At 46.3% G+C, this 25713-nt stretch overlaps 2 protein-coding genes and 1 long non-coding RNA gene across 3 annotated transcripts; 1 reads left to right on the top strand and 2 right to left on the bottom strand.

Annotated features, from left to right (window-relative positions):
- Window positions 1–3126: 3126 nt before the first annotated feature.
- SPINK4 (serine peptidase inhibitor, Kazal type 4) lies at window positions 3127–9206 on the top strand. The gene is made up of 3 exons (XM_014464375.2): window positions 3127–3396; window positions 8586–8626; window positions 8976–9206. The coding sequence occupies exons 1-3, from the start codon at window positions 3336–3338 to the stop codon at window positions 9090–9092; spliced, it is 219 nt and encodes a 72-aa protein (XP_014319861.1). The 5' UTR covers window positions 3127–3335; the 3' UTR covers window positions 9093–9206.
- A 145-nt stretch (window positions 9207–9351) lies between these two features.
- On the bottom strand, window positions 9352–12451 carry LOC111827908. Its single transcript, XR_002831660.1, has 2 exons — window positions 12362–12451; window positions 9352–11960 (listed from the first exon to the last, which is right to left on the bottom strand). It is a non-coding gene; the product is annotated as an uncharacterized LOC111827908 (long non-coding RNA).
- A 1063-nt stretch (window positions 12452–13514) lies between these two features.
- On the bottom strand, window positions 13515–25564 carry BAG1 (BCL2 associated athanogene 1; the record flags this gene model as incomplete). Its single annotated transcript, XM_006098780.3, has 7 exons — window positions 13515–15804; window positions 16398–16460; window positions 17303–17410; window positions 19592–19705; window positions 21192–21274; window positions 23059–23187; window positions 24943–25564. Coding segments are annotated over 7 exons (1209 nt in total), but the record flags the coding sequence as incomplete, so codon positions are not given.
- Between the last annotated feature and the right edge of the window lie 149 nt (window positions 25565–25713).

Below are 25713 nucleotides of genomic sequence, written 5' to 3'. Positions count from 1 at the left end.
TGGCAGACTCAGGCCTGCTTGAGCTCAACTCACCCACCTTATAAAACACAACAAGGCCAGTGTTCCTTCCACTTATCAGCAAGACTTGTGACTCAGACCTAATGGATCCTGCATTGTCGTCATCAAGGAGGGGCTGTATTCTTTGAGGAGCTGGGCACCAGTCCAGGTCTTAGCAGGCAGCATGAAGGCTACTGGTAGGCCAGGGAGTGTTGGCTCAGCCAGCTCACATGTCCCAGCCTTCACTCTGACGAGGGGCAGGAGATGGAGGAATCACCTGCTCCCCTGCTCAAGCCCAGTTTCAGAGCACCTCTGCCTTTACTGTATTGATCCTAGCACTTGGGTAGCTGCCCAGGACTTTTAAGGCTTGGCCTCTGCCTACTTCCAGGATCTTCCAAGCAAGACGCTTCCTGGCATCACAACAGCCACACACATCTCACCTCACAGGCCCTCACAGCGGCCCCGGGACTCAGGCTGGTGTTGGTACATAACAGTGTGCTCACTTCTCAGATAGGAGCATATGTGCAGGCCCAGAGGTGAAGGGATGCACCCAAGTTCACCCAAGTTGGTGGCTGGGCTGGGATCCGAGGAAGAGCTGGCCTTCATCTCCTGCTACTCAATTCCTTGTTTACTCTACTCTAACCACAATGGGCGCCTTGATATTTGCCTCTGGAGCATGCCAAGCTTGTTCCCATCCCAGGACCTTTGCGCTTGCAGCTCCTCCGCTTAGCAGGCTCTTCCCACAGGTTTCTGCAGGACTTGCTCCTTCTGCTCGTGTGTCACTATCTAAAAGAGCAGCCTCCTTCCCTTTGTCACTTTCTCCCCTTATACCACGTAATTTCTCTTCTACATAACATACCAGGGAAGCCAGCCTCTTGTGTGTTCAAAGCCATCCAACACTGAAACTGGTAGGTAGTGAGCTCCTCATCACTAGAGGATGAATGACTTGCTGGTGGGCTGCTATAAGGCCTGAGTAAAAGATGGGAGACAGATAGATGACCTTTAAGTTCCCCTCCCTTTATGAGATGATGTTCTTGCTCTGGGACAGGAAATTATCATTAAATATTTGCTCTGCTAAACAGTAAAAGGATAGCTGCCACCTGCCTCAGAGGCACCTGAGGGTCATGAAGCTTCCTTAGGAGGGGCAGGAGGATCCTGAAACTGAGTCACGGATCTCAGGCTGGGCTGGGCTGCAGATCTGGGGCTTCTATTGGCCTGTGGGGGTGACTGTCTGGCTGCCTGGGACCCCCAAAGGGTTTCTTCTTTTTATATTTTAGAGAGAGAAACATCAGTGTAAGAGAGACACATTGATCGGTTGCCTCCTGCATGTGCCCTGACTGGGGCTGGGGATTGAACCTGCAACCCAGGTATGTGCCCTTGACCCAGAATCAAACCTGAGACCCTTTGGTATGCGGGCTGACACTCTAAGCACTGAGTCACAGTGGCCAGGGCCGACAGGGTTCTTCTTGGACAAGAATCCTCCCCATTGGCTAATTTAACTATTCTCACAATTTATCTGTAAGCTTGAAATCTTCCTAAATAAAAGTTTTTTTAAGTGCTGAAATTTTGATTCAAATATTTTTGAGTGAGGTCCAGCTTCTGTAGTTTTAAATTCTCCCATTGGAAATCTAATCTGCAGATGGAGCTGAAAATTACTGATCCAAATATGTAAATAAAATTTTGTGGGCTTAAAATTTGTTTTATTTTTTATTTTTTTTTCCCGTTTTATTTTTTTTTATTTTTTTTATTTTTATTTTATTTTATTGCTTAAAGCATTACAAAGGGTATTACATATATGTCCTTTTTTCCCCCCCGCCCTTGACAATACCCCGGCTTCCCCTACCCCCCTGTTTTAATATGTTTTATTGATTTTTAGAGAAAAAGGGAGAGGGATAGAGAGATAGAAACATGGATGAGAGAAAAACATCAATCAATCAGCTGCCTCCTGAATGTGCCCCACTGGGGATTGAGCCCACAACCTGGACATGTGCCCTCTGCCCTGACTGTGATTTGAATTGTGATCTCTTGGTTCCTGGGCTGACACTCAACCACTGAGCCACACCTGCCGGGCATTTGTTGTTGTTGTTGTTAAGCCTCACCTGAGGATGTTTTTTTTCCACTGCTTTTTAGAGAGTAGAAGGGAGGGAGGGAGGGAGGGAGGGAGGGAGAGAGAGAGAGAGAGAGAGAGAGAGAAACATTGATGTGAGAGAGACACATTAACTGGTTGCCTCTCTGCCGCTCAACCAGGGGCGGAGAACAAACCTGAAACCCAGGTACATGCCCTTGACCAGGAATTGAATCTGCGCCCCTTTGGGATGCAGGCTGACACTCTAACCAAACCAGCCAGGGCTTGTTATTCTTTTAATAAATCAGAAATTCTTTGAAAGCAGATAACCAAATATCTCATTCATAAATATTGCGTAAATATGGGGTAGTTTTAGATACAGATCTTGTCTGCATTAAACCCTTATAGTGTTTTATTTTGTCCTTTCCCCGTCAGTTGTACCTTCATATGATGCAAAAAGAAGGAAGGAAGGAAGGAAGAAAGGAAGAAAGGAAGAAAGGAAGAAAGGAAGAAAGGAAGAAAGAAAGAAAGAAAGAAAGAAAGAAAGAAAGAAAGAAAGAAAGAAAGAGAGAAAGAAAGAAAGAAAAGGTAAACTTCTGTTTACCTTTATACCTCATTTCATACCCTGCAAAATATTTTCCCATCTACTATCAACTCTCTCATCTTCACAGCAGCCCTATGAGGTAGACAGAGCCAGAATTATCACCCCCATTTTGTGCACAGGTAAACTGAGGCTCAGTTTTAAAAAGTAGCTTTTCTGAGTTCACAAAACTGGTTGGTAGAGGCATTCCAGCCCCTTTTCTCTGCCTCCTGCCACCTTCTAATTGCTTTTTCCTCTTCCTTTCTGAACTGCCTTCTCTCTCTCCTCTTTCTTTCTGAAATGCCCTCTCTCTCTCTCTCTCTCTCTCTCTCTCTCTCTCTCTCTCTCTCTCTCCTAACTTGCTTTCTGTTTTTCTCTTTCTAATTCCAATTTCCCTTTCCCTCTTGCTCCAGCCCTCAGACTGGCATCAACTTTGTGAGTTGTTCAAACTTTTCCTCAATTTGAAAATCTGCCAGCCCAATAACCACAGTCCCACCCCACCTCAGCTCAGCATCTCTGCGTAGAGAAAGCCCTTTCCGGATGCCAAGGTGCAGAGATTACGCAGGATGCCACTCCTGGCCTCTCCATCTGGCCCCAGATAAGATAAGGGGAGGGCTCAGCACTATAAACAGGCCCCCATCCTTCCCCCGGCCCAGGCTTCACTAGCTGAGCCGACACCAACCCAGGATCAGCATGGCCATCCGTCTGTGGGTGGTCGCCCTCGCCTTGGCTGCCCTCCTCATTGTGGACAGAGGTGAGTGGGCAGAGCTTGGATTCTCTATGGCTTGGCATTGGTAGGTGAGCTTGGGGTGGGGGCAGAGGCTGGGCCTGGAGCACTTCTATGAGGCTTCAATTTTCTGCATACAACTTAAAATTTTTTGTTAAATATATTTTATTGATTTTTTACAGAGAGGAAGAGAGAGAGATAGAGAGTTAGAAACATCGATGAGAGAGAAACATCGATCAGCTGCCTCCTGCACATCTCCTACTGGGGATGTGCCCGCAACCCAGGTACATGCCCTTGACCGGAATCGAACCTGGGACCTTTCAGTCCACAGACTGACGCTCTATCCACTGAGCCAAACCGGTTTCGGCTTAAAATTTTTTTTAAAACAATATCTATTTTATTGATTTCAGAGAGGAATAGAGAGGGAGGGAGAGATAGAAACATCAATGATGGCAGAGAATCATTGATCGACCGCCTCCTGCACGACCCACACTGGTGATCCAGCCCGCAACCCAGGCATGTGCCCTGACTGGGAGTCGAACCATGACCTTGTGGTTCATAGGTCAATGCTCAACCACTGAGCAACATTGGCCAGGCTGCATATAACTTTCTCTGCACCCCTCCCACCATCGTGGGGAAAGCCCTAGGCTAGGAGAAAGGAAATCTGGGTTCAGTTTCTGATTCTGGTCTAGAATTGCAAAAATCCTTTCCCCTCTTGGGCCTACATTTCTCCAGCTGTAAAGTAGGAGGTTGTCCTAGTTCAAAGCTGCACTGAGCAACTACTGGGCTAGAGATCAGGGAGGCAGAAAGGAGCAGGCCTATCTCGTCTGCTGGTTGCAAGCTGGTGGGTCTGGAAGCAAGGCTGGCCTGGGTCCTCTTAGCTTCCATCCATGCTGACAGGCTATCGCTGTGGGACTGAGAGCAGCCATATGAGCACATGGAAGCCCTCTTCCTGGGAGCATTTGCCCTGGATTGGACACGTGCAGCTGAAATGGGGCCTCCTCAGAGCCTGGGGCACCTCTGCAGTCTCATACCTGTTGTGTTATAAGGCTTTGTTCTCATTGTTCTTGACCCTTCAGACATATCAGTGAGCTTAAATCCAATGGGGTGATGGTGGGAGGGAATGAACAGTAGACAGGATAGGTGCAATGTATGTTAAACAGTATGTTAGAAGGTGATAAAATATGAGGCAGAGAGGGGGGTTTGGGATGGGGTTGTAAGGATAAATCAGGGGAACTTTTCCTCAGAGGCTGATGTTTGACCAAAGCTTGAAGGGGGTGAGGGAGTGAGCCATGTGAATATCTGAAAGAAGAAGGTTCCAGGCAGAGGGAACAGGCAGTGCAAAGGCCCTGAGGTAGGAGTCTTTGAGATACTGCAAGGAGGCCAGTGCAGTTGGAGGGGCGTGAGAGGCAGGGGAGATATTAGAGGCAACCAGGAACTATAGTGCGTGAGGCCTTGAAGGCCAATGTGAACTTGGCTCCTCCTCTGAGTGAAATGGGGGGTACTGAAGAGTTTTCAGCAGGTATGTTGTAAAAGGATCACTCTGGTTGCTGTTGAGAAGACTAAAGGGGGAAGCAAGGAGACAAAGCCATGGTGTTACAGGGCGAGGCCCGGCAGGACATCAAGGCCATCGACCTCATGGCCAGTCCCACAGACATTTCCCCAGCTGGGGACTCAGAGAATGGGTCTGGGGCTTCTGTCCCAGCACAGCCTGCTCACTCACAGCCTGGCTTCCTTTCCCCAAGTACTTCTCCTGGTGGGAACACTGAGGAGGCCTGCCCTGAAGGGAGTCCTTGTGCCCATTTCAGATTCCTGCCTTGGCTGAGTGAGAAGGGGATATCTTGGGCCCAAGTCCAGGGCAGCCTGGAGTAAATACAACTTCTTCTCACATCCTCCAGGGAGAAACTCTGACACCACAGGGTTTTGAACTCTTCCCCACAGTGCACTTTAGGGGTCAATTCCTGAACACACTCGCTGTGCAGGGGCATTGACACTCAGAGGCAGAGGAAAGGGGAGCCCTAGGGAACTCAGGCCCATAGGAAGACAGGAGTGACGCAGTGGGACAGCACATGGTGGCATGAAAGCTGCTGCTATGGTCTGAATGATGGTGGCCCCCCAAATTCATATGCTGAAATCCCAATCCCCAAGGTGACCAGAAAGTAGGTCATGAGGTCGGAACCCTGATGAATGGGATTAGTCCCCTTATAAAAGAGACCCCTGAGAGCTGCCTAGACCATTTCACCATTAAGGACATAGCAAAAAGGCACAGGCTATGAACCAGGAAGAGGGCCTTACCAGACACCAAATCTGCTGACACCATGACTTTGAACTTCCCACATTCAGAACTGGGATAAATAAATATGTTTTTATTTTTTAATTATTTTTAAAATGTTTTTTAATTGATTTTTTTTTTCGAGAGAGGGATAGAGACAGAAACATCATTGAGAGAGAAACATCATCGATTGGCTGCCTCCTGTGCTCCCCCCCCGCCCCCCTCCCCCCAGGGGATCGAGTCTGCAACCCCTGGGTATGTGCCCTGACTGGGAATCAAACCGGTGAACCGGTGGCCTCTTGGTTCCTGGGTTGATGCTCCACCCCTGAGCTACAGCAGCCGGGCTATTTTTTATTTTTAATAAAGAATTTGAGCGAAACTGACGGCATATACTGGGAGCAAGATCTCAAATGCTCCCCAAATGTTTGTTTTGTTTCTAAGACACCTAGTTTGTGGGATTTTTGTTCTAGCAGCCCAAACGAACTAAAACTGAAGCCTAAATCCAGGCCTGCTCAGGAAACCCTGGGGGACATCAGGGAAGGCTTCTCCAGAAGGTACATCTGAGCCTTGAGAAAAGGGTATGAGACAATAGGAGAAGGGGAATAAGGACATTTCCGGCAGAGGCCACAGTATGAGCCAAAGTAGAGCCTGTTCTAGGAAGAGTCGGCTGCGAGAGCAGGAACATGGAGGTGTGTGTACTAGGAAGGGCGTCCAGGGTGAAGTTTGGGAGCAGCTCATGCAGTGCCCTAAACATAAAATGAAGGAGCTTAGTGATCCTGACAGGCAGCCATGGAAGGGCTTTATATTTTTTTAATGTTTTTTTTTGTCCCCTAATAGCTACCATGGAAGGCACAAAATTCAATGAAAGTTGACAGTGCATATAAATGTGTAACCCAGACCCCTATCAAGATACAGAATATTTCTGTCACCCCAGAAATTTCCATGTCAGTCATCCCCACCCCCACCCCTTTCCCAGAGGCAACCACTGCTCTGTATTCCACCATAGATTTGTTTGGCCTTTTCTAGCACAGTCACTTAAGTTGCGTTTATTCCTCCAGTCTGCCCTTGACCTTGGCCCAAGGTGCCCCTCCACACAGTATGTAGTCTTTTGTACCTGGCTTCTTTGGCTCAGCATGTTGTTGAGATTTAGCCATGCTGTCACATTATCAGTTGTTTGCTCATTTTTTTTTTTTTAACATCGATGAGAGAGAAGCATCGAGCAGCTGCCTCCTGCACATTCCCCACTGGGGATGTGCCCACAACCAAGGCACATGCACCTGACCGGAATCGAACCCGGGAACCCCCCAGTCCCCAGGCCGACGCTCCACCCAGCGAGCCAAACCGGCCAGGGCTGTTTGCTCATTTTTATGGCTGCATTGTATCTCACTGTATGTGTGTGTCATAGTCTATCCGCTCTCCTGTTGCAGGACATTTGGTAATGTCCAGTTTTAGAAATTGACATGGACGGGTTTGGGGCAGTGTGGTGACAAGGCTAGGTTTGCATTTTGATGCCCAACATCAGGCATGAACAGCACACCAGAGGTCACTGTCTCAGTTCCCGTTTCCCTCTCTAACTTGGAAATCTCTTGTAATAGCATTCCCAGGCGGAGCTAAAACCAGTGCCTTGTAAGCCTCTATTGATGGAGAACTTTCCACTTCTGGAGACAGCCCCCTTCATTGGGGCATAACTCCCACTGAGAGAACATTCCGGAACCCAAACCTGAAGCCTCCTTTCTCAGACAGGCTCTGCCCTAGCAAGTTGAGGTCTCCCTTGGCCTCAAGACAATCATTCAGAGATTTTAGGAAACATCCTGCCCTTTTCCACTCTACATAAACCGCTTTCCTTCCACCTGTGGTGTTCGACATGGCTCCTGTCTCATCCACCCGTCACACTCACCAGTCACCTCACAATTTGCTCAGGTCCTGTAAGCAGTTCATCCAGACCTTGAGGCCATGGAACACACCAGTGTGTGCGGGAAGAGCCAGGTTAGGGAGTGACAGACCTGTGTGCAAATCCCAGCTCTGCCCTAACAAGCTGTGTTGCTTGACCTCTGAGCCTCCTTTATAGGTTGGTCCAGTTCCCCAGGAAAGACTCAGATCTGCATATGGTTTATGGGGCTAAGACCCATGAGGGACGAGGGACGTTGACTCTGATGAGCCTACGGGGAGCCTTGGAGCTGGGGAGGCCCTTCAGCATTGTTCTGAATAGAGACGAGGGGTTCGGCCTATTGTACCTGCATCAATCTGTCATTGGAGGTGGGCTGTTCCTGGATAGGGGACGGGACCTTGAGCGAGGTAGCTCCATTCTCTGAGAGTAATTCCTAGGAAGGGCCTCACTATGAATGGCCAATACTCTTGGCAGCTGAGGAAATGAAGGTGTCAGTCCCGCAGGTGGGCTCTAGGTAGCAGACCCCAGCACCCACTGCTGGCTCCGTTCCTCCATTACACAGCATGAGAGAGGTATGAAGAGTAGTAAGATCATGTATTCTTGTTTGGCACAGACTGTTATTTTTATTATTACACTAGAGGCCCGATGCATGAAATTCGTGCAAGGGGCTCGGCCCTGGCTGTCTCAGCCTTCGCAGCCTCAGCTGCCTTGGCCCTTGCAGCCCTGGCTTCGTCTGTAAGGTCATCCAGACGGTCTTTCTGCTGTTCGGTCTAATTAGCATATTAGCTCTTTATTACATAGGATGGGACATAATTCCAGTGGAATCTGACTAATAAGCAACAGGTTGGACTGCTCTTAATTCTAGACTTTCTCTGTTCATGTAACCCAAGGTCACACCAGCTTTCTGGAAGCCCCACAGTCTGGTGACCACTGCCTTTCTGTGAGGAATTCGAGGTTGGCCAGTGGCTGGAACAGGTCCTCTGAAGCAGTCTTCAGATCCCTGGACTGAGGGGCCTAGAGCAGACATCAGCTAATTCTTGCTGTTTTGTCTTTCAGGAGTGCCAGTGTCAGGAGAAAAGCTCGTTTTCTCAAGAATGGTAAGGCAGCCGCTTGCAGTTCTGGCCTTCCCTCTGCGGAGGGAGCCCTCCCATCCATGCTGGAAAACAGCGTTTGTTTTCCTTTAACACCCCTGCTCAGATAACTCCCGTGGCTCCACAGTGGCCAGGGTGGTTTCCCGAGCCGTGTTCCATGGATTAGCCCTTCCAGACTGAGCAGGCCCAGCCCCTTTGCCGAAGTCCCCAAACTAGCATCAAGCCCCTGCCAGCAGTGAAATCCCCCCACCCAGGCTCAGCAGGATCAATGCACTCTGGCTACAAGCAGAGCCCTGGGTTCCCCTCACTGCCTCTGAATTCCTAAGTGCCCTCCCTCCCGTCTTCTCTCTCATAGCCCTACTGTGAGCATATGGCAGAGTCGCCAGACTGTTCCCAGACATCCAACCTGGTCTGCGGCACTGACGGGGTCACATATGAAAGTGAATGCCATCTTTGCTTAGCCCGGATGTAAGTCCACTCCCCACCTTCCCCTGTGTTTGCTTGCGTGGGGCTTCGTCTCTGCTGCATACAAGTCTGAAAGGAGCAAGACTTGACCTGCCTCCTCCTTCACACACACCTGACCTAGGAAGAATCCCCCAACATTTGCTCCTAACAGAATGGGCACAAGTGTAATTCATGCACATGGTTCTAAGCAGAAAGCCGCAGCTGGTGGGAGGTAGGGAGTGAAGACACTGATCCTGACTAGGTGACTTCATTTGATTATTAATTCATCCAGTCAACAATTATTTATTGAGCACCTATTATGTACTAGACACTGAGGAAACAACAGGGCATAAGCTAGACAGCATTACTGGCCTTCTGGGGCAGTCAGTCAGTCTAAGGGGGAAGCCACGTTGACTGTTAGCTAACTACAGAATAGAATGCTAAAGGTTCGGATGGGAGTACACAGGGTTCTATGGGTACAGGGCAAGGGTAGGCCAGACTTCCCAGCTCTGAGGTGTAAGTAGAAATTAGCTAGGAAAATGAAGAAACAAGGGAAGGTAATTCTAAATAGAGAAATGAGTTTTGGAAAGATCTAGAAAGGAAAGTTTATATTTGAGGAAATATAAGAAATTGGATATGCTGGCATAGAAAATTTAAAGGTGAACAGGAGAGAGGCAAGAAATGAGTCTAGAGAGGCAGGACCAAAATATGACCTTGGTACATCTGAACACTCATTTAGTCTCATGTCTTCACTAATAAGATACTTGAGCTGGCCAGAGCTAAGTGAGATCATGGAAGAGAAGAAAGTCTTTGGAAGCTAGAATGCACTAGACCAGCGGTTCTCAACCTGTGGGTCGCAACCCCTTTGGCGGTCGAACGACCCTTTCACAGGGATCGCCTAAGACCATCCTGCATATCATATATTTACATTATGATTCATAACAGTAGCAACATTACAGTTATGAAGTAGCAATGAAAATAATTTTATGGTTGGGTCACAACATGAGGAACTGTATTTAAAGGGTCAGAAAGTTGAGAACTACTGCACTAGACAGATGTGCAAGAGAGCAGCAGGACAGTCTAACTTAGGTCATGACTAAACACTCAGGATTATATCAGGGGAGAAGTGACAGCTGTGAGATTGGATGTGAGGGATGATGGAGGAGGCAAAAACATGCTGGTTTCTAACTTGTGGGTTTGGGCGGTTGGTGGTGCCATGTGCCAAGGTAAGAAACAGAGGGATGTAGCAGGTTTGTGGGGTGATGTCTCTGGACAGTTGAACCTCTGGGACATCCCAGTGGAGATATGGCTAGAGTTTAGGACAAAAGTCTGGGCTGGAGATAGATTTGCAGCCATCAGTATGCTGTGGTGGTTGAGACCCTAGGAAGCTGAAATCTCCCAGAGGAATGTGTGCAAGAAGGAAAAGCTATAGAGAGATGCCCAGGCACCCCTGGGGTCTGCCCTCCACCGTACACTAAGTGGGTGGTAGGGCTCAGCAGGTGTCTGAATGGACTTCGCCAAGGTCCCTGAAGGGTGCATTACAGTACCTGAGGAGGTAGCCTCATCCCTGTCTCCTGTGATCCTAGGAAAACCAAACAGGACATCCAGATCGTGAAGGATGGCAAATGCTGATCCCACAGGAACCTTGTAAGCCATGAAGCTTCAGGCTGGAGAACAGTGGTGGGAGTGGAGAGGATGTGATATGAAATAAAAGATCCAGCCCAACCCAGCCAAGTGGGCCAGTATTTTGGGGGACTCTGGGGAGGGAGTTGTGGATCTGGTCCCATCCTCCATACTCTGAAACTGATGTCCTTGCCATTGCTCCAGTGCTCCTCAACCCCGTCACGTGTCCCCCGAGAGATCCCTTTCTGAGGTCAGGGTTCTGAGAGGCCAGCCCCTGGCCTCAGCACTCTCTCTGCTCAGTGCTCCTGTCTTTATAAGGCCAAGAACCTAGGTGAGACCTATGCCCTCTGCCACTGTCCGGGTGCATGGCCCCAGCTTCAGAAGCCTTTGTGAGGGTCCCACAACCCTTCATGGCTTTCTCCTTGGCTGACACAGCACCCTAAGTCCCCCCCCCCCCCAACACACACACACAACACACAACCACAGCTGATGTTCAGGTAGTGTACACAGTACAACTGAACTGTTTGTTAAAATACTGAACTAGCTCTGGCTGGTTTTCTCAGTGATTAAAGCGTTGGCCCTTGGACTGAAGGGTTGCAGGTTTGATTCTGGTCAAGGGTACATACCTTGGTTATAAGTGCAATCCCCAGCCTGGTTGGTAACTGTGGGAGGTAACCAGTCTCTCACATTGATGTTTCCCTCTCTGCCTCTCCCCGTCCCTTCCACTCTTTCTAAAAGTCAATGGAAAACATAGCCTCAGGTGAGGATTAACAAGACAAAAAAATAAAAGTTTTGAACTAGGTCTGTAACAGTTGGAACAGATGCTGCCTCAAGCCCTTGATGTCCCCCTGCACCCTGGCCACCCACAGCAGGATGACTCCAGAACCTGCTCTCTTTTGGCCAACATCCACTCCACTGGCTGTTAAACACATTGACATTAGACACAACCCCAGCACACAGCACACATGCACTCATACAATGGCCCTCAGGAATACAGAGCATTCAGAAAGCCGACCACAGAGGCCCCAGCCTATAGTATATGTCAACTATCCCCTCTTTAGGCCAAAGCCTACAGGGAGAACCTCTTGATAATGGTGGTAAGGAAGAGTGTAGAGGGGCCTGGCCAGATGGGAGCATTTCACATGGACACTGATTCCTATTCTAGTGAGGGCAGATAAGGCAGAATATTCTGTGGGAAAGCACACACATTTCAGAGGAAAGTGGGGGCAGGGAAGGCAGGAACTAACATTCCCTGAAACACAGAAATGGGAACCTAAGCAGGAATTGCTGCTGATAGATTTGAAACTATTATAGGGACAGGGAGGTCATCTACAGGCCCTTCCACTGCTACTGACAACAGAAGCTCCTGTTTCCCCCTGCATATGAGTAACATAAAATGAATCTGGACAGTGAGAGACGGAAAAGCTGAGATAACCGTGCCTTAAACAGAAGTTCATTTCTTTCACATAGACCTCTTATATTATTAGTCTGCCATCCTCCTCAGTTCCTACCTCAAGGTCAGAGACAGCTGCTCCAAATCCAGCTATCTTGTCTACATTCCAGCCCTCAGAAAAGAAAAAACGGCAAACTGCCTCTGAAGATGCTTCCCGTAAGATGTACATAATATTTTCATCTCATTGGCTAAAACGATGTCTTCTCTTGTCCAATGGGAACCTAAGCAGGAATTGCTGCTGATAGATTTGAAACTATTATAGGGACAGGGAGGTCATCTACAGGCCCTTCCACTGCTACTGACAACAGAAGCAGTGGAAGGAGACTGGGAAATACAGTTTTTAGCTGTTTGGCCATGTGGTAAGCTGAAAACTAGAGGTTTACTTATTGTAGCAGAATGGATATTTGTGACATTTAAAAGTCTCTGCTCTAAGTGGGACACCTGTCTTATACTCAAGTGGCATATAGTTCAGCCAAGCATCAGTGACCCTTTTCTCCCAGGCTTCCACTCATACAATGAGGAATCACAAAAATTCTGCCTGAGCAATGTGCCAGGCACCACAATGGAAAAAGTACCTAATTCCCACTTTACAGATGTAGAAACTGTGGCCTTGACTCTGGAAACCCCCCCCCAAAATATAAGTGTGGGCCGCTAAAGACCCTATCTATGTCATGTGACCCTGCTGCTCTGGCCACGGCTGATTTGGCCATAAGATTCTTTAGGATTTTTCAAATTGGAAACAAGGAAAACACTCAGTTCCTCTCTGGCAGCAAAGCTGTAAGATGTGTTTCCTACTTCATGGAAGAAGCAGGATTGAGAGAAAGATGCTGACATACAAAGAAGATATAGAGAGCGATTCCAGGCAGTGTTTGAGTTCCTGAAATCCAGCTGTCCTTGAACTTCCAGTTACATGGGATAACGTGACATCCTGTCAATAAATTTCCATTTCAACAATGTCTTTGAAATTATGTTTCTGGTTCTCTCAACTAAAAGAAGCTTAACCACCAGATAAAAAAGGGATTCTCAAAGGAGGTAACCTTTACGTTATGGAAGATAATTAGGAATTGTTGACTAAATGGACCGCATGTGGAGGATCTTACAGTTCTGTGAGGCTGAAGGAAGTTTTGGGGATCACAGAGCCCCATTTGTTCCCCTGAGGTAGGGCGGATCATGTTCTAGGAAAGCGGGCAGCTGAGAAGGGATGTTCTCTCCCTGTTCACAAGCAGATACCCTCTGGATGGGTAGGTCTGTGCAGGGAAGGCTGTGTGACCAGGCCCCAGTAACCATCCTGCACATCTGCTAAACAGCCCATGACTTAGGGCCTCTTTGCTCAACCCTTAAATGATGACTGTTAATATTGTAAATTCCAATGCGTTTGACATTTGTTCTACAAATATTTATTGAGCATCTACTATAAACCAGACAATGTGCTTGAAATATGCTATCAACAAGACAAATAAGCTCCTTAACCCAGGGAACTTATAGTCAAGTATAAAAGGCAAATATTAAATTAGATAATCCCATAAATAAACCATCAGAGACTATGATACTTGTTGTGAAAGAAAAGTTATGACAAGCTGAGAGAGGGGGCTTGATATGTTCTCAGACAGTCCATGAAAGAGGCATTAAGTTCTGAAGGACAAATAGAAGTTACCTAGGAAAGGGATGGGAATGGTGGAAGGGTGGCAAGGAGCTGTCCAAACAGAGGAATGGTGAGTGCTAAGACCCCGGGGCAGGAGAGGGTACAGAGAATCTGAGGACCTGAACGAAGACCAGACTGGCTGACCACACGGAGCAAACAGGAGAGTGGCCCGACATGAGATGGAAAGGGAAGCCATTGGATGTTTTTAAGCAGGGACTGACATGGAAAGATTTGTACTTTACATCACTCATGATGCTCTGTGGAGAATGAATCAGAGAGGACCAGAGAGCAAGTGGAAAGACCAACATGAAAGGAAGGAAAGGAAGAGAAAATGAGTGAACACACAACCCTGTGTTAATTGGGAGGCAGCACAATAGAGATAAGAGCATAGCCTCTGAATCAAACTGCCCAGCTTGGTGTCCTGGCTTAGTTATTTACTCTATGACTTTAGCAAATTACCTAAGCTCTCTCAGTTTCCTCATCTCTAACATGGATTAGTATCTATCTCCTAGGTTGTATGAGGATTAAATGACTAATATATCAAGAGTACTTAAAATACTATCTGGCACACAGTAACTTTTCATTGAATGTTGTGGCCTAAGGTGACACAGCTACTACACAAAACAGTTAAGTACTGAATTGCTCTGATTACAGTTGGTGGTGGGCTGGGCTGGGCCCTGAGCTTCATGCACTTGTCCTCTCCATACCACCTTGTCCTAGTCCCACCCACACAGTCCTAAGTTCCTGGGACTTCAGTGATGCCCTGTGTGCCAAATCAGGTTGGCCTCAGAGTGGCCTATCAGGAGCCTGTCTCCTGAGCACTGTGTGAAAAAATGGGGTGACAGCAGCTGATCAGTTTAAGAGTTCTAGCCTGCAGAGCCACTCTTGATCTCCAGACAGGATGCTTACGAGAGGCAACCGATCAATGTTTCTCTCACACACTGATGTTTCTCTTTCTCTCTCCCCTAAAAAAATAGTTTAAACACTCTTCTGATTGCTGATGTGTATATAGTTTTAACAAAACAATAGGTGGTGGGGTGAGGAAGGCCACAAAATGGACAGGAACAGCCTTGAAGGAAATATAGATCTCAGGACAGTACAGTGGACAGAAATGCCGTTGAAGGAACTCCTGAGAAGTTTATAGCTGTCTTCACCATCTGCCTGCTTTACTCACTCTGTTTCCCTCTATGCCCTTCCCAAGACATGATTTTAACCTGGTTTTAACCAGAGACTCCGCCAACACTGGGTTCTAACCTCCTACAGATTTGCTAGGGGACAAGGAAGCCCATACATCAACCCCAGGCCCCACCCCAGGAATGGCCCCCTGAGATCTCCTGGCTCGTGGCTGTGCAGGTTCACTGGAAAGTAAATACAGAGTCTGTGAACCAACAACCCAACCAGCTATTCCAGAATTAGGTCACAATGAGGGATATTTGGACTTCTGTGTGCCAAAAACCTGCTCCAAGCTATTTCCAACATTCCTGACTAGATACAACCTCCAAATGATTCTGATTTACATCTTTGGGACTATGGGACCACAAGGGCAAAAAGGCCGCATGTATCTGAAGACCAGGGTGGCCTATAAATCTAAACTACCCCTGGACAAACGAAAGCACCCAAAGGTCAAAAGACATGGGAAGATTTGGGCCCTCCCAAGATAAGGTGGGCTGTGGACAGCACAGCCACACAGAGGCAGAATGAGAAAACAAACAAGAGCTCTATTTAAGATTATAAACACAGTACTTGTTCATTGAGAGCAGGTGTAGCCAATGGAGGATTTTAAGCAGAGAAATATGCCAAGGTGTAGGAGAAAGAAAACTGGCAATTGGCCAAGTGACCCAGCAGCCTTGGAGAAGTCAGGTAACTCCTGTTGCAGAGGGCAGAGCTGGTGGCACTGTTCTTCAGGGCAGCACAGCCTCTCTCCGCCTCTCCTCATTTGGCCAGGGCCAAGTTTGTGGATTGCAGCTGCTCTGCCTCCTGGCAGATGTTCTGCTCCACTGTGTCACACTCGGCTAGGAATGCCTGAAAGATCAATGCAGGGCAGTGAGGGTCCACCCAGAGTTAGCCAACCCCAAAGCTCTGTGCTCAACCATTCTGGAGAACCTATGGGTGACTGGCTCATGCTGAAACAGGCTGCGCAGGGAGTGCCTGGGCTCCAAAGTAAAAGGATAGGGTGGTAGAGGGAAGAGCAGTACCAGGGTTTCTGACAATGCTCTAGGCCCATAACCACCAAAAGGAAGCCTTGACACTGCAACTACACAATTTCAGGGGTACACTGTACATATGAATGGTGCCTCCTAGAACTGTACAATGTGTCAGCCCATCTGCTCTCCAGTGGTCTTCCTTCCCAATCAGTTTAAATTCAAACATAATTACAGAAACATGAAAGGAGCAATTCTCTTATATTCTGGGTTCATGCTGAATACCAACAACAAAAAAAAAAAGCCACGCAACTTCTACTATATCCTTCTTTGAACAGATAAACACATACACCAACCCTTTACACCGTGCATGTCAAACTCAAAGGCTAACATGGGCCAAATAAATGAGGCATTGCAGCCTGCGAGTTTTACATGCTTGCTTTACACTGTGTAATGCCCTACCACACAACTCACCTGAACCCTTTTCACCAAACCCTTCCTTTTCAGTCTACTCTCTTTGAAATTTTCTGGCAGAACCTATGGAAGAATAAGTTGACACGTAAATAATTTGGTAAAAATGACGTAAGAACACATCAGAAATATCCATAGTACACCAAGTAGGTCATGGGTCACCAATGGGAATGAGACATGAATTTCAGGAATAATTTTTCTGGGTCGGCATCCTACGTGACCCTTCCATGGCTCTTGCTCCTATGAAAGCTCCCTTTGTTCTGTGTCTGGGCCATAGAAACTGATCTGTAATGTGGACTTTGTTCTTTCACTGTTTCCTAGCTATGGATACTATGTTGTGGCCATACCATGAGGTCACTGTGGCAAGGAAAGCACCTTTTGCTTCTTTTTTATAAGCCCCCTCCCTATTACCCCATCCTCAAATCCCAAGCAGAGTAGTTCACCCTCAAGAATGAGGCATCAGGCTAGAAATATTATTTAATTTATTATCATCTGTAAAAGGGAAAGTGGTGTCAATGATTCCCAACAGCCTCACAAGAACTGGGTCTGATTGAATTCTGTACAAGTAATGAGCTCAGTGGAATATCAGTCACATGAGTATCAGGAAAGTGAAGCCCTGTGTTTCTCTGACCATGAGACCATAGACCATTTGGATCCAAGCTTTATGAGGATTAGGTGCTACTAGCACATGTTAATAAAAATTCGAAAAGCCCTATGCTGGTGGGATGTGGGTGGTTAGAAATCAGGAATTGTCTTATCTTTCTGTGTATTCACCTAAGACCTAGCAGTATCTCACATACAGCAGGTGCTCAACATCCTCAGACAATAAGGCCTCATTACTGAAAGAGTGAAACTGGCTGAAATATAGTCAAAGGAAATTAGTTCTTCTCAGGTGAATATTTACTTACTAGTGCATCAATCTCCTCCAAGATCTTCATAAACTGCTCGATTGTGGCTTTTACTTTCCTATCAAGTTTGCAGAGAGCTTCAGCTTGCAAATCCTTGGCCAGAAAACCCTGTGGAGAAATAATGCATTCTTGCAAGGATTCCTTGAAGCTGATGAAAAATGCCAAGCTGAGGTACTGATGAAGGAGCCACACTTGGAATCCATATTCCTCCCAATAGGCTGGGCCAGACCTCAGACCCACAACTTCATCTCTTGGGGAAAAATGAAAGCTGGCCCTGGGCCACCCTAAACACTATAACAGGCCGCTCTAAAATAAACCACTGGGGCTGCAAATGCCTCCTGAGGCCTGGCTTTAGCGAAGCCAGAAGAGTATACCTGCACACAAGAGCCAGACATAAAGAGCAGAGGGTTTAGAGTTTGATAGGACTGAAGTTGAATTCTGACTGCTATTTACTTGCTTGTGATCTTGAGCAAGTTACTTAACCTACCTGTGCCTCAGTGTCCTCATTTTTAAAATGGGGATTATGATACCCACACCCCATAGGGTTACTGTGACGATAAAGAGGTATATATGTAAACCCTTAATATAAATCCTGACACAGACATGCTAACAAATGGCAGCATTTACATTATTTTTATTAAATTGTCTTGCTGTTTATTCACATTGCTTGGCCAAATGACCAGTTAGCTGGTGACAACAGGGATCTCTGAAGATGTTTATCAAAGCCGAGAGTTACAGATGCAGATTTGACAACATGTAGTAAACATTAGCCAACAATTTCAACTAAAAAATTTATTCTATCAGAAATAGTCAAAAAAGATTTATGTCTAAAGATTTCAAAGAAGCATTATGAAAAATGGCAAAAGAACATTAGGAGATAGGAGGAAATCGGGTATTTGAAACAGGAGAGGTATTTGATGTAGTGAGTTCTCCAAAGCTGACTTGAGGATGAAGGCGGCAAGGAATGTGGGTGGCCTCTGGAAGCTGAAAGCAGCCCCTGGCTTATGATCAACCCAGAAATGGGCTTCTCAGCCCTACAACTACAAAAGGAACTGAATTCTGCTACAACCACAGGCGCTTAAAAAGAGGACCCTGAGGTCCAGAAAGAAATGCAGCTCAGTAGACATCTTGATTTCAACCTTGTGAAACCCTAAGCAGAGAACTTAGCTCAGCCATGCCAACTCCTGTCCCACAGGAACTGTGAGTTGAGCCAATGATAATAAAATTCATAGAAATGGAAGATGATACAACAAAGAAGTTGCCATGGTGCATAAAGAGAGCACTGGTTTGTTAGAATTGGAGGGCAGACTCCTGGTCCTGGGAAGGCTGCTTTCCAGTATGCTTACATGAGTGGTACTGAACTTGGATTATTTCAGAGGGAGGCCTCAGAAGAAACCAACCCTGCACACACCTTGATCTTGAACTTCCAGCCTCCAGAACTGTGAGAAAATAAATTTCTACTGTTTAAGCCATCCTAAGCAAACTAATACACATGGCAAAATGCTTTGAATGGTTAAATCTAAGTAGGGAATGTACAGATGTTCATTCATTCTGCTCATTTTTTCAACTTTTCTGTATGTTTGAAAATGTAAAAAAAAAAAAAATGTATATATTAAAAAGTTGGAAGGACCAAAAAAAAAAAAAAAAAGAACATTAGGTGATAAACAATAGAGAATTGTTAAGTAAACCATGCTATGTAAGTTTTAAAAAGTATGGTCATTTTTAATGACAGAAAATGTTCAACATTTTTATCCAATAAAAAAACATTTTACAAAGTGTTCATAACATCATATCAAATATTTTCTTAAGGATGGAAAAGTAAATTCCAGTCTTTAGTAATGGTTATCTTTGAGTTGAGACCTTATAGGTAATTTCTATTTTCTATATTAGTGTTCATATGTTTATTTAAAAGTTATATACAATCAGCATGTATTACTTTGTAATTAAAACATAACCATACATCCATTAAAGTTATAAAATGTGGAAGTCAAAGACAAATATGTGGTTTGAGACTGTTTCTAATCCTTACTTGGTTTCTAATATAAGAAACCATCTTATAATATAAGAAATTGAATTGGGTGACCACCCTACTAAGATCCGCTCAACTTGTATCTTCTATGAATCAACAAAATATCCTTTGCTTTACTAAACACTTTATAACAAACCAGACCAGAGATTTTCAACCTTTTTTATCCCATGGTACACACAAACTAATTATTAAAATTCTGTGGCACACCAAAAAAGAAAGTTCTTAGGGCAGGTACAAAGTCAAAGCCCACAAAGAGTTACCTGCTGGATTCCAATAAGCTCTTTATTTAACTCTTCCAGTTGGTCAGCTATCTTCTCCACAGACTTCTCCAAACTTTTCAACTTTTTTAGTTCAACTTCTTCCTCTGGACTGTTCTAAAATGTTTAAGAATAAAATAAAGCCAATAATTACCAAGAACACTATCCCCTGTCAGAAAATTTTTTTTTTTTACCACAATCAGACTAAACCACTCACCAAAAAGAAAGCCTTAACTCTGTTGCTTTTTGGAAAGCAAATTGGAGGATATACATTAAGTTTTCTATCTACAAAAGAGTCTAGAGTAGAGAGAAGGTATTAGGTAAACATTCTGGCAAGGTCCTGACAATTTGGATTCAGAGAATAGAGCCAGACTCAACCTCAGCCTTGGGATGATCATCAATAGCCAGACTGATCCCTGGAGAGTGAACAAATTTTGAACACCTGTGAAGAATTCAGAATTTCTATATAGGTGGAATTCTATTCCTTTAAATAGAATTACAAAATGTCATCCACCAACATGACAATGATGAATACTTTTATTTATCATTCCCTCTTTGCCAGATACTATCCCAAGCACATTACCTGAATGATTGTTTTAAGCCTTATCAAAACCCAGTGAGGTAGGTACTATTTTAAATGATGAAATTGAGGTTGTTGTAACCTAAGGTCACATAGCCCAAAAGAAGTAGAGCTGAGATTTGAATCAGATTTGGTTCTACAACCCCAGGACAGCTCCAATCAGGGGTCCTAGAGCTTCTTCAAACTCAACCTTTGGGTTTTGCCCACCCATCACCATTCTCCGGGACCCTTGAGCAAGAAATCTAGAATATTTCCCCTTCTCTCACCTAAACAATTGGCAGTCAGAGCCAATATCTTCCTGATTTTAAACTACTCCAAATTATTCACATTCTACTTTGTGGCGAAATCCTGAGTGCCAGTCTCCTAGCAGTTCCAAGTCTGGATGGGATTTTCTTTGCCTCTACTTTGCTAATCTCACTCTCTCTCCACTCTGAGTCAGCCACCTCATTCAAAGTAAGGGAATTTCATGTGACCAACAATTCCACTGTGTCACAATGCAGGGCTGGCCATGGCCCTCTCTCATCACCAATAGGTTATTGTCCTCACCTGTCACTAATTGGCTCTTTTTCTCCCTTAGTTCTTTAGTCTGAACCTTTCTTTCTGGCCAGTTTTTTACCCAATGGGAGATTTTAGTAAAAAGGGTGGTTAAAGGAAGAGAGCCTAAAACTTGTATTTATTTTTTAAATCTCCAGGCTTAACAAATTGTTCTTTTGCAAATCCCCTCCAAGGCCTGTCTTAGGCACCTTATAACCAGACTGAGGTTCTACCACCAACACAAAAGTTATGTTACTGAGGCAGCACAGCTGCGCCAGACTTTCAGAGCGAGACCCCTAACCAACAGAAGCCAGAGGGCATGAGAACAACAAAACTGGTAAACCCATCACACAAATGGAGACTACATTTGTTTAGAGAGTGCTTCACCAATGCAGCATCTAGGTCCCCAATTTTGCCTTCTACACAGAAATACGCATAAAAGGCCTTATCATTTGATTTGGTTGTGTTCTGGTGGAAAAAGTAATTTACCTTTTTCCCAATTAACATGACCCGGCAACCATTTTGTATTCCAACTGCAGACAATGGCTTCTCCATTTCCTTCAGAGACTGTCCTGAAGAGAAGAAAAGACTGCCAAGTTGTAACAATTGCACAGCAAGGGTACAGGAGGGAGACAAGTGTGTTCACTTATGAGAAGAGGTTAAGTTGGTGTGATCTTTCTAGAACTAGGTGTCTTGACTCAGTAATTTCACTTCAGCTATTACTGTAAACAAATAACTGGATGTGTGCCTGCACAATAAACTTTACAGTAATTTTTAGTGCAACCTTATTCATATGGAGCAGCGGTTCTCAACATGTGGGTCGCGACCCCTTTGGGGGTCGAACGACCCTTTCACAGGGGTCGCCTAAGACCATCAGAAAACACATACATAATTACATATTGTTTTTGTGATTAATCACTATGCTTTAATTATGTTCAATTTATAACAATGAAATTGGGGGTCACCACAACATGAGGAACTGTATTAACAGGTCACGGCATTAGGAAGGTTGAGAACCCTGATATAGAGAGAAACAGGAAAGAGCCAAAAATTCAGGAATAGGGGGTGATGAACTATACATCAGTACAATAGCAGATTTTGTAGGCATTAAGCTCATTTTTTAAAAGAAACTTCAAGGCCACAATGAATGTTGATAACCCAGTGTTATAAGAAAAAAATGTTATAAAACCTGTATAACCAATATAAGCCTAGTTTTTTCAACTGAAAAAAAAAAAGTCCACAAACAAGAACCCACACTTCTGGAAGCCAGAACAAATAAACAAAATAAAAGGCTGAGAAAAATGCTAAAATGTTATGAGAGGTTTTAGCCAGGAGGGCATTTCCTCTTTGTGCTTTCTGTATTTTGAAACATGAATTTCTATTCCCTTTATAATTCTAAAGCAACATGTTTTTAAAATAAAAAACAAGGAGTTACACTGTGAAGTATAAATACAAGTACTTCCCATCACTAAATTCTTTGTGACTGGCACCAAATAAGATAAATTTGGCCCCATCAGATAGCAAAATAATGGGTTACCATGAGAATGGGAAGACAGAGGGTGGAGGTGTGGAATGGGTAGGTCTGGCAGAAATCAGCATTACCCACTGGGCCTGCCACAGCCAGGCTCCTGGTAAGTGTGTTCATTCAACACCCACTGTGTCAGCACTATGCTGAGCATTGGACACATAGCAGTTTCTCTGCCCTCACAGAGTTTGTTATTCTAACAGAGAAATCAGATATTCAGCAACTACAAAAACAATTATTTAATAGTAACTTCAATATAAGTTATGCCGAAGTGGTAGGGAGTGCCATGTTAACATACAATGGGAAGAGGATATAACTTAGCCAGGGAAGACTTCATTAAAAGTCCATATGCTTCATTAAAAATGGTAAGATTTCGCCCTGGCTGGCTTGGCTCAGTGGATAGAGCGTCAGCCTGAGGACTGAAGGGTTCCAGGTTCGGTTCCAGCCAAGGGCACATGCCTGGGTTGCGGGCTTGATCCCCAGTAGGGGGTATGCAGGAGGCAGCCGATCAATGATTCTCTCTCATCATTGATGTTTCTATCTCCCTCTTCCTTTCCCTTCCTCTCTGAAATCAATAAAGAAATAATTTTTTTTTAAATGGTAAGATTTCTGCCACCCTCATGTGACTTCAATTCTTATACCTGTCCAAATGTTTGGAAGTGTCCAGTACATAGTAGGTCCTCAATAAATATTTGCTGAAGAAATAAATGAATAAACAGCAAATAAGAATTGTCCAATTTTGAAAGCTATGAGTTACCATTAGGTAAGGTTAAGCAATTATAAATAGGTCATTTAGCCATAAGGGCTCAAAGCTGGAAGAGAAATGCCTACCCTTAAATATGAGTTTCTGAAAAGGTAGCGGGACTCCTGTGGCCTCTTCAACAACCTGGGCTAGATCTTGGACAATTGGTTCACTACTGCCCTGTTGCGGGGTAACATGAAGGTCGTGCTTCTCATTGCCTGAGGAGAGAGAAAAGGGTTCAATTAAGAAACATTTTCCACATGAACCAATATAGGCTGACACTTCATTATATTTATGTAGCCAGCCTTCAGCCTTCAAAGCCCAATTCATATGCCCCCTACTCCAATCAGCCCTCCCCCATTTGTCCAGCTTCTGGTGACCTGCTCAAGGATTTGTTTCCACTGTTATAACTAACATTAGTGATATCAGCTAATATCTGAGTACTTAACATGCACAAGAGGCTGACCAGTCTCATTTCATGCATTATCTTACTTAATCCTCAGAACACCTCTATGAGGTAGGTACTACCTATTATTCCCCATTTCACAGATAAGTAAACTGTGAGTCAGTCCAGTTAAGACCTGTCTATAGAGACCTAACTGTGGAGTCAGCACTTGACATCTGATCTGATACCAAGGTCCATGCTTTTTATCACAAGCCATCTGCCTCCTGTGGCCTGACTGCCCTGTAGTCTGTATTGTACTGGCCTTTGTCTTCTTTGCTATAATGGGCAAGGGACTGTTTTCCCTCCAAGTCTCTCCCACTGGGCACACCTGGACACATACATGGTTGGTGCTCAGTCAACAGACAAATGAGCCCTGGCCGGTGTGGGTCAGTGGGTCAAGTGCTGGGTTGCAGGTTCACTCTCAGTTTCCTGTGTGCCAGTGTGCTGGAGGCAACCCATCCATGTGTCTCTCACATCAATGTTTCTCTCTCTCCTTCCCTCCCTCTCTCCCTTTCACTCTCATAAAAGCAATAGAAAAAATAGCCTCAAGTGAAGATTAACAAAAAACAAAACAAAACAAAAAATAGACAAATGAGTGAATAAACTCAAAACAGCAGGAAATTTCTTTTTGGAGCAGAGGTGCCAATTCTCTTTCAGGTATGTGGTCAGTAGAAGGTAGTCTGTTTACCATGCACCAGGCTAAGCCTTGAGCCTGCTCAACAGACTGGAAGTCAATGGGACAGGTGTGTTGTTGTTTTTTAATATATTTCTATTGATTTCAGAGATGAAGAGAGAGGGAGAGAGAACCATTGATGGGCTGCCTCCTGCACGCCCCCTACTGGGGATGGAGCCAGCATCCCGGGCTGGGACTCTTCAGTCCATAGGCCAACGCTCTTTCCACTGAGCCAAACCAGCTAGGGCTGGGACGGGTGTTAGCAACTCTCCTTCACAGAGAACAGCTAGATGCCTAGATAGGAGACATCCCAGGATCACTCAAAACTGCAGGATCCAGCATCCTGGTCTTCAGATCGGAGGCCCTGGGGTCTTCCACGGTTGGTCCTGAGGAAACCTCATGGACGTGGCTCGCCCGTGAATTCACTGTGTAGTTCGGTGTCAACTCCGGCAGTAGACAGACCCAAAAGGTGCCCAGAGTGTATGCCTGGACCCACGGCCCACGCAAACAGTGTACACGAGTCACACAGCAGCCATACCCATGGCCAAATACAAGTCTGACACAAAGACCCACCATAACTGTGCAGGCCACACATGAACACGTACAACCGGGGCCACGACGTGGAGCACGCAGGCGAAGATCAAACAAATGACCTGAAACAAAATGCTGCGCCACAGGGAAAGGTGTGCTGACACAAGACCCGCGCAAAAACCGGCCCCGCGGACACAAACCCACGCTTCCGGACGCCAGGACAAACACCAGGACACGCGCTTCCGGAGGACCCGTGGCCACACACACAGGCCCTGCCGGAGTTTCCTGGCCCGGCACGGGGCCCACCCGGCCGCCCGTGCTCACTGTGGGTGACGGTCACGCTGAGTCCGGCTGCCGCCATTTCTTCATTCTGGGCCACTTCTTCGTTCGGGGCCGCCTCTTCGCTCTCGGTCACCGCTTCGTTCTTGGTCACCTCTTCGCTCCGGACCACCACTTTGCTCCCGACTACCTGTTCGTTACGGGCCACCTCTTTGCTACCGACTACCTGTTCGTTACGGGCCACCTGTTCGCTCAGCATCTCCTCTTCGCTCAGCACCTCCTCTTCGCTCCGGAACCCCTCTTCGCTCCGGAACCCCTCTTCGCTCCGGGCCACCTCTCTGCTCTGGGTTGAGTGAGGCCGTACTCTCCTCTTCACCCGCGGCCGGCGAGCACCGGCGGTGGCGCCCTTGTGGGGTCCCACATGCCCTCTGGCCGCCCTCAGGCCGGATGGGCGCTGAGAGGGAGGCGGACCGCGCTCGGCCGGGAACACCGACTGACGCGACTCTCGGCCCGGCCGAGTGGCGCGCCGCCGGGGGCCCTGCCGCCCGCGGTCGCCTCTCGGTCTCCGCGCGCCACCGCGCTCCGCCAGACCCGCACTTGTCGCCTGCCCAGCGGTGGGAGCTGAGCACCGATCCGTGCAACCCCGCGGCGCGACTTCCCCGTCTCGCCCCGCCCCGGCCTACCGGCCACGCCCCTTGGGGCGAACCCCGCCCCTACCCTATACTGGGGAAGCCGCCCTGGGTCCCACCCACTCAGATGAGGCCCCGCCTTGCTGACCTGAAGCCACGCCCTCACGTCGTCCAGCGTGGCCACGCC

Source organism: Myotis lucifugus, unplaced genomic scaffold (assembly GCF_000147115.1).
Source record: "Myotis lucifugus unplaced genomic scaffold, Myoluc2.0 scaffold_246, whole genome shotgun sequence".
Lineage (NCBI taxonomy): Eukaryota > Metazoa > Chordata > Mammalia > Chiroptera > Vespertilionidae > Myotis > Myotis lucifugus.
Note: the sequence above shows the minus strand (reverse complement) of the source record. Positions and strands in the feature narration are given on the sequence as shown.

Excerpts from the sequence above, each read along its gene's own strand:
- SPINK4 (XM_014464375.2), top strand. The coding sequence starts at position 3,336 with ATGGCCATCCGTCTGTGGGTGGTCGCCCTCGCCTTGGCTGCCCTCCTC. Across the intron at positions 3,397-8,585 it reads CCTCCTCATTGTGGACAGAG|GAGTGCCAGTGTCAGGAGAA; the intron begins GTGAGTGGGCAG and ends TTTGTCTTTCAG. Across the intron at positions 8,627-8,975 it reads AGCTCGTTTTCTCAAGAATG|CCCTACTGTGAGCATATGGC; the intron begins GTAAGGCAGCCG and ends TCTCTCTCATAG.